General features: G+C 41.2%; 1 protein-coding gene across 1 annotated transcript; it reads right to left on the bottom strand.

The window, feature by feature from the left end:
* Positions 1 to 198: 198 nt before the first annotated feature.
* On the bottom strand, positions 199 to 6,363 carry dhh (desert hedgehog signaling molecule). Its single transcript, XM_079675976.1, is given in 5 exon segments — positions 199 to 2,190; positions 2,494 to 2,755; positions 5,266 to 5,384; positions 5,387 to 5,687; positions 6,026 to 6,363. Coding segments are annotated over 4 exon segments (1,368 nt in total). The 5' UTR covers positions 5,574 to 5,687; positions 6,026 to 6,363; the 3' UTR covers positions 199 to 1,390.
* Between the last annotated feature and the right edge of the window lie 2,319 nt (positions 6,364 to 8,682).

Below are 8,682 nucleotides of genomic sequence, written 5' to 3'. Positions count from 1 at the left end.
TCCACAGATGTTTACAACAGAACATAAACCTAAAGAAGAGAATGCAGTTTGAGTGCTCAGTATTTGTAAGAGTTATTGACTTTAAACAGCTCTGAATAAACATAATACAGTTTGTGGACCTGTTTAGGTTCATGGTGTGATAACGTGGTGTTGAATACTTCAGTTAGACATGTACTGTTTTGTCAGAGAACACATTAATCCACCTCATTGTATTTATTGACTAATATACTACAAGTAATACAAAGTACAAATCAAATCAAAGTTTGTTGAACTACGGTTTATTATCTAGAGTTGTTATTGCATGTACAAGTGCATTTATTGTAAATGAAATGTTCAGGCTTGATATCAGCTTTCTCCACAAGAGGGTGTATAACCCTATACTACTGTCCTGAATATGGCATTTACACATACATATAAACCTTTTAAAAGTAAACTAAATCCAATTATATTAACTTGAAAAGGGCACATCTGTTGTGTAAAAAGTGTACATAGGGACTGGTAACCATAGAAAGTTATGTGAACAATGAACTGTACAACACCATCAATAGATATACTTGTGACCCAATTTGATCAGTGATTGCTAAAAAAGAAAAACTGTGTCCTTTAAGATTGTAAGAAAATCAAACACTCCCTTGAAGCAGCTATGTGATAAAGTCTGTGATAAAGTCAAGGTGGTGGCACAGTATGAGGAATATTAAGTACGTCCGGGCTTTTCATTAACCTGCAAGCCTGCTGGACTTCATTTCCACAGAGCTCTTAAACACTGAGACATAATGCTCAACTAAGACCAAGGGAAAGATATTTGTGCATGCATCTCAGGTTTTTCACACTCAGTTCTGCTAAACAAGCAAATGACAAATCAGCTTAACAGACACAATTGAAACTAAAGCTGAGAAAACCAGGCTGTTGCTTGATAAAATGACATTTTAATCTGATTTTATGGCATGACATGTGACATACAATACATAGATTGTAATTATTATAATACAATTTAACATTTATATATATTATGATTCAGAAAGTACAAAAATAAAGTTTCTATTGTTGTGGGAAAATTAATTCCTATCACATTAGAATAAGATATATGTTTTACACATATAACCCAAATAATTAACAGAAATAACATGATGTACAAATAGAGCATTATACAGTTATTTTCAATATCATTTTTTACAGTAACCTTCTCAGATTGTCATCTCTTACAAAATATTAATTAAGTAGTTTCAGGTATATCATTATGATAGTTTACAATGCAAACACGGGTATAAAAAAAGCAAGCAAGCCATTTTAGTGCTTTCATTTTTTGAAGAAAATAAGGAAGTGTTAGGGTGAATGCTTTAGAGCTTTAACATTGAACAGTGCAATGATTACTGAGTATAGTTTCAGGCTTTTAAGGATGAAATGAGCTTGAGTCTAACAAGATACATCCAAAACGGTATAGTAATCTAGCATACCAGTGCACATTTGATGTCTGCTTCTCTTTCATTTCCATCCTCAGAGTTTGACTCTGACCATCTTGTTTGTTCAGAGTGTCATTATTCACATACACGTCTGCGTTGTATGCCAAAGTGCTACAATGAAATGGAGTCTCAGTGCAAGCTGTCTCACTGTCTGTGGTCTGGTGGTCTTTTCTTGTCTCCCCCAAAAGCAGCTGGTTGAATGAGGAGAGGAGTCGCACAGGTCCAAATGCCCAGTGTGCGAGTCTGTGGTCCTCCACCAGGGCATAGCTGGATGCCAGCACCCCATCAACAAACACAGTTCCAGCTTCTGTCAAGGGCGCATACACACCCACACTCTCCTCTACTGAAACTGAGATGATCCGTGATGGACGCACTTGACCCTGAGCTGTATGGATGAGAACACAATCTCCTGTTTTGGCTCTGCTAGCAAACTGAGCCTGATACTCACTGCTGTGGTGTCTGCAAAGGGGGGCGAAAAAGAGTAAGTGATTTGGAGTGAGGGCCAATCTATGACCATCTTCTGTCTCCAGAAACAGAAAAGTAGACCAGCTTTCTTGATCCTGGTGCAGAAACAAGAGGACCTGGCTCCAGACGACTTTGCCCGTCGCAGACAGGGCCATGACTCTGTCCCCAAGAGCCAAGGATGACAGGCTCTTCTGCACCCCTCCAGCAACAGTGACCCGGGCCCAGCCTGGGAAACAGCCCCCTTTCTCCACAGCAACAGAGTGATCTGCAGGAAGATTAGCAGAAACAGTCAAGATGATATAACCTATCCTTTTTTTGTCCTAAATGTCTTGATACATCATGTAGCGAAGTGATTTAATATGACCAGAGTTAGAAAGTAGAAAGTACAATTATTTAGTAGACAACAAATTCAAGGTAATTGTACTTTACTTTTGTATTTCTATTGAACTGGAGAATTTTATCAGCTGTATTAGTACTTTTAATTAGGTGAAGGGTCTAACTAACTATTCCACCACTGAACACATTGACACGGCATTATTTTTTATGAAAGCTCCCTTCTTAAACTTACCAGCTTTTACAGAGCAGTGGATGTGATATTTGGACTCATAGTGGACCCAGTCAAAGCCGGCCTCCACAGCCAGCTGGGCGAGAAGACCATACTTGTCTGTGTCTCTGTCGTCAGTGGTTATATCCACGGCCCGGCCTTCGTAGTGCAGAGAGCTGGCAGGGTGGTGTCCGTCCTCATCCCAGGCCTCCGTCACACGTAAGTGTACCCCGGGCCACTGGTTCATCACTGCGATCGCCAACCTGTTCAAACAGTCCTTACAGCGCTAGACAGAAGGAGACAGAGGGGAGGTGTTCAATTTGGAATTATTCACGAATAAATTAGCCAATATCAAAGATAAATTGCTATGAGCACATATGTGGGTCGATGAAAAATAATGTTTTGGATCTTTTACAAACCACAGATCATTCAAAATGATTGTCCATCATTTTCCACCCAGTACATACAGAGATCCTTATCAAGCATGTTTGGTTATGCTATAAGAAAAAAGCTTTCCAATATCAATCAGGCTCTAGTATAACATTATTCTAAAGAAAGGTGTAGTGTTGGGATCAAATCAGGTAACTCATTCATCACAACAACAGTCTAACAAGTTTCCTATCTCATATGATAATGTTTCTTTTTCTAATAGCAAAATATGTCTCAAAAAATATTAATATAGCCATTTTCTAATAGGAAATATGTACTGTTCAACATCCTTAGTTCTTAAATCTATATTCAACCGTACCCTTTGTGCGTATAATGTGTGGATTGTATCAATTTTAACCTTTAATTCTAAATGTTTGTCTCTTTTATTTTGCATTTTAAAATGCATTTTATGTTGGATGTTTGTGTTTCTCTGTATCTTTTGATATAAAAGTACATTCAATTACATATTACAAAAGGATTATTGATTTATTTTTATGGACTCATTTTATTTGTATTCCACCGATCCGTAGCATTGGCCATGTACAGTGAAAGGCATGTCTGAACTTCACACAAGCTGAAGGAACCCTTGTAATCATTTATTAACAAGCTGGATGGCACAGCTGAAACGTACAAGAAGTATTTGCAGTATGAATGCTTACTCTACACCTCAGTGCACTGACAGATTTCAGTAAAACTCAGAAGAAAAGACGTATTTCTACAACGTCTCTGTCTCCTAAGTTATAATTGTTTGTCTGCTGGCATCATCACACAATTCCTCCTTTACTCTGCTAAAGGCCAACTCAACCTTGCTCCAACAATCAGAGTAACAGAACAAAGCTACTGTAGCCAGTTTGCCACATTCCTTGGCCTTTTCTACAGGGTGACAGTATAATCAAGGCCATTCTCTGCCTTTTCCAGTTTGTTCCAGGCATGAGTTTCCTCGGTTTCACCCAAGACATTTGATCGGAAATGTGCAGAGTGACTCTTAACACCCCCACTGCCCATGATGGTACAAACTGTGTCAGCATTGTCACAAATATCAAGCTTAAAAAATGATGAGGTCAGCAACCAAAGTGATACACTCATCATCTTCTCCTGAACGCATATTTCTCTTGTGACTTGTGATATGGCAGGTTTTGTGACATTAAATTGATTACCTAAATCTTGCGAAGTGAGTTAAAAGAAATTAGGGTTGGGAGAAAAGTGGTGAGGATGTGAGTGGGAGAGATTGAGGGAGAAAGGGTTGGGTGAGAAGAAAGCGCTGTAGCGGCGGGGTGATGTTGGGAGTAAAGTGAGAGAGGGCAGAGGGGAGGAATGTATGGGCATGACATGGGAATGTGACAGCAAGAGTGAGAAAGCGAGAGGAACAGAAAACAAACTGGGTACATTTTTCTCGCAATGCCATTGAAGAGAGGCGTTTCATTGTCAGAACTACAATAGTCGCTTTTCCGACAGTGCCGTTACTTCAGCAGGCGGGAATTTTGTATAGGCGACCCCTCAGAGTATCCAAATGACACACAAAGAGAGTCTTTCACATCTGGGCAAAAGAGGGGCACAGGCACACATACACACACACAAACTGGGCACAGATAAAGGACCGCAGATTTCCATCACATACAATCACACGGGGAGGGGAAGGAACACACATTTGTAACTTAAACAATCACAGAAAGCCACAGCATCGAGAGCAAGGCGACATCTTAGTGTTTAGAAACCCTTTGGTCATATTCAGCAGTGTGGCATTTCAAATGTTTTGTCAAAAAGCAAGTCTATGCCAAGATAGTCTTTTCTAGGTAGGAGATTTGAATTTGGATACCTGTCCCAAGTAAACATTAAGGCATTTAAGTTCAAGTGGCCCTGAGAACCTGTCATAGAAATAGTTTGATTTCCATTAACAAAGACTTTGGTTAAAGATTAAAAGGAAGTGTTCCTTAAGGGGAAGGCAGTCTCTTTAAGAGGTAGTGTTGAATTACATCCTGATCTTCTTATCTCAAGAAAAGGGAGGGGGTACTTTGTTAAAACTACACACTGTGTGGAACATTTGTTTGTGTTAGGAGCCTGGCAAAGAGCAGGTATGGCTAACAATGAATGATTTGATAAGGTGCCATTCTGGGTGGCAGGGTGTGAGCCGTGAACTGCTGCCTATCCTTTCATGAAATGTAGTTAAACAATCATCCAGAAGAGTGGTTGGCTTGAAAAAGTTCAGGTTACTCTCTGCCTTGGATGCCTATTTTATTGTACCTGCAATACAACTGTTAATGGGCATCACTTGGGGTTATTACAAACAAGCAAACCAGTTTATCATCCTATTCAACAACATCCTTAAAACATTAGATAAATGAACTGGATAAACCACACCAGTCTCACCTTAGTCATGAAGCGGTCTGCGTTGGTGTTCTCCTCATCTTTGAAGATGATGTCTGGATTGTAGTTGCACACAAGTTCATTGAAGCGCTCAGAGTTGCGTGTGATCTTGCCCTCTGCTCTCCGCTGGCACCAAGGTTGTTTTCTGAGAAGTTGGGGAAAGACTGCTTGTAGTGCATGGCTGTGAGTCTCCTGGTCCTTGAGCGGACACCATACCCAGGGCCCGGCCCGCATCCCTGGACCAGCCACATGCAGGTCCACACAGCGAGCAGGCCGAGCTGTGCCAGACGGGCCCACCAGGACTGTTTCATTGGGGAGGGTTGGGGCTCCCAGGAGTCAGCGGATCACAGTGATACCCCGGGGCCAGATGTGTGATGTGAATGAGGGTCAAATCTTGGTCCATTCCAAATCATGTGGTACTAGAGCTGATGAAAATATGACAATAAGAACAGGAAGTTATATTTACTGCATTACTCTTGGAAAGAAATAGTTTTATAGTTGTCAAAAACGATATTTGTTCTGACTTTCTTAAGGTTTGTACAGTTTGAGCAAAAGTCATAGCTCAAAGAAAGGTCCTGATTGGCTGACATGCAGAGTTTATGAACTTTGCCCCCCAGCAGCAAGACTCACTAGATTTTAAGGTTTCTGTCCTAAATATACCGCCAACTATCAGCTGCCTCTAAGCCACAAACATCCCCATATGTCCTTGGCAGGTGCCTGACTACTCGCCGCAGGTGTTTTTCGGGTGTGTCTGGTCACTCACCGCTTCTCGCTCCAAGCAGTTCCTTTGACGTGACGCACGCTAAAAGCCCCACGCACGGCTCCCTGCAGTTCCTATAGGCACTCCCGCGGCGCTCTCATCCTCTCGGTCCATCCAGAAAAGTTTCTCCTAAGATTTTTTTTTACTGCCTCTCTTCCTCTCCTTCGTCCACCGTCTTGTGTCGCGTCTCAGAGCTCCTGGCCACCTTGCACCAGCCATTGGGTCTTATTAGCGTCCGGACAAGATTGCCCTCCCTTCCTCTGCGCGCTCCCACTCCTACAGCACACGCCTCCAATTCAACCTTACAAAGGACATATGATTAGCCTACTTATGTTAACACAATGACCCCCCCACCCTCCCTCACAATATTTCATATTTAAAGGTAGTTAAAGATAGTTTTGGACTCTTTTCCACATCGAGATTATACTCACCAATTTACACAAAATTCTTTTTAACACATTATCATTTCTAGAATATGCAGTATAATTTACAGTTACAAAAAACTACTCTTGACAATTTAATCATTTAAAACCAGCATGCCCTTGCTTCTGTCGGCTCATCCCACCCATCATAAGTGGATGGGTCACTGTGATGTCCCTGATGTTATTAATAGACACAGTTGAAGGTGAGGGTCTATGAGGGAACACAACAAGTGTCCAGCCTTGACACCCCTGGATGAGACTTACGGTGCTGCCTTCCTGTGTTTGGGGAGCCAGCATTACCCCCCTGAACCCTGTAAACCCTAGACCTCCACCACTGAAACACCCACTGTCACATCGACATATTATTTTTATCTTTCTCAGAACAATAGCTGGGAGAGTCATAAAATGTTTTCAGATAATTCCAATGAGGGAGAAGAAAAGAGAGGAATCGTGGTGTCTCAGGGGTCTGACATGTGTAATCACATACGGAAGCTTAAATTAATGGCAGATTAAAAGGTCGTAGTGTGTCATACTGTAGCTTCCTGGAACGCTTGAGGTTGACTCAGTGCATCACGGTCAGTTTCTCTACAGTTACTTTGTTGTAAAGAATCTATAGCCCAATCACAATAACGCTGCACTTACTGTATATTTATTCATCGTTTTGAGTCTGTGCATATCTCAGTTTGCTGTGATTGCATGCTAAATATGCTTCAATACAATCAATATTAAATAGCCACACTCTTTCATCCAATGAGCACAGGTAGATTTATATAAAACACCTGTAGGCTACATGTATTCAACTGTGAGTGATCTAAAACAGCACTCAAAGTAATATTTCACTACCCACAATTGTTGTTCTAATCAGTGAGTCCCTGTAAATGTAAGACATGTTAAAAAAGTTCTTAATCCCAAGTCCCATCAATGTTCTTAACAAAGTGATAAAGCCACTGACATTGACATGAGATGTTTTATCGTGTAATGTGACCTGTTTTTTTTTACCCTCTGTCTGATTTTATTGTGTTATTTGGTGAGCTGAAGACACATTTTTACACTGGTGGACAATAAAAAAATATTTTCAAAAAAACGTTTGTGTTTATTTCACACAACTAGTATAATCCAAGTCTTCCACATAAACAGTACTCCCACATATGAGCAGTAAGCCTGCTCTATCATGAGGTGAGCTTTTAATGTTAAGGTTTAAGTGAAAATGCATGTTTTTGTGAAAAATGGGACTACACTGCACAAGTTATGAGAGAGTTTGTAAATGGATGGTTTGATATTGTTTTGCTGATGTTGAACTGGCCCCCTTTACTTCAATTCATCAAGAAGTCTTTCCTCTTTTTGGATTCCTTGTTCACCCTGGAGGCATGTGAGATAACAAAGTGTTCTTCAGAAACTCAAGGTAACATAGTGGGATTCATTGATATGCAATTGATAGTTTTGGGGACAACGTATTCTTTTAAAATAGCTTTATCTATGAAAAAGCAAAGGTCACTAAGCTCCATATGACCCTGGAGAGACATCCTGGTTAGGGAAGTTTTCCAGAAGATCCCAGGATGTTGAAGGGAGGGGTGGCAAGACGAAGCTGCATCTTCCTGTCCTTATGATAAACATGGAAGAATGCTCAAGTCTGGCACAAGCAACACAGATGAAAGATATCAGCCTTCATGACAAATGCAGGGAATGACTCAATCAAAAAAAAGCAACAAACACTTTCATAACTACAATTACCCGCACCAATGTTTCCCTTCAAATCCGAACAGGAGAGGAGATTTTCATCAGACATGAAAGGGAAAGGAAGGAAGCAAACATCTGCGGGCTGGAGATGGGAATAAAGTCATTCTTATTAGTTTTTTATTTTGGTGCCCCCATCCTCCTTCCTCCCCCTGCCTCCTTCTGGCTTTCAGCATTTCACTCCCCCTATTTCAGGATGGGAGATGGGAGTACATGGCCCAGGGAACGCTTGGGTTTCCTGCAAAGACACAGCACAGAAAACGAGATCTTTCCTGCTCGGGTTAGCCTACCCTGCTTTGTTCTTTCAAAATGGATTTCTCTGAATAGAATTGGGAGGGATGAAACCCTCTTTAATGGTCACACATGCAGAGCACACAGCACACACAGTGAAATTTGGCCTCTGCATTTAACCCATCCTAGTACCAGGAGTCTAGTACTAGGAGCAGTGTGCAGCTAGTGTACAACGCCCGGGGAGCAATGGGAGTGAGGGGGGAAGGGGGGTGT

Source organism: Notothenia rossii (genome assembly GCF_949606895.1).
Source record: "Notothenia rossii genome assembly, chromosome: 4".
In the NCBI taxonomy this organism is placed as follows: Eukaryota; Metazoa; Chordata; class Actinopteri; order Perciformes; family Nototheniidae; genus Notothenia; species Notothenia rossii.
The sequence above is the reverse complement of the archived record's forward strand: the minus strand, read 5'-3'. Positions and strand labels throughout refer to the sequence as shown.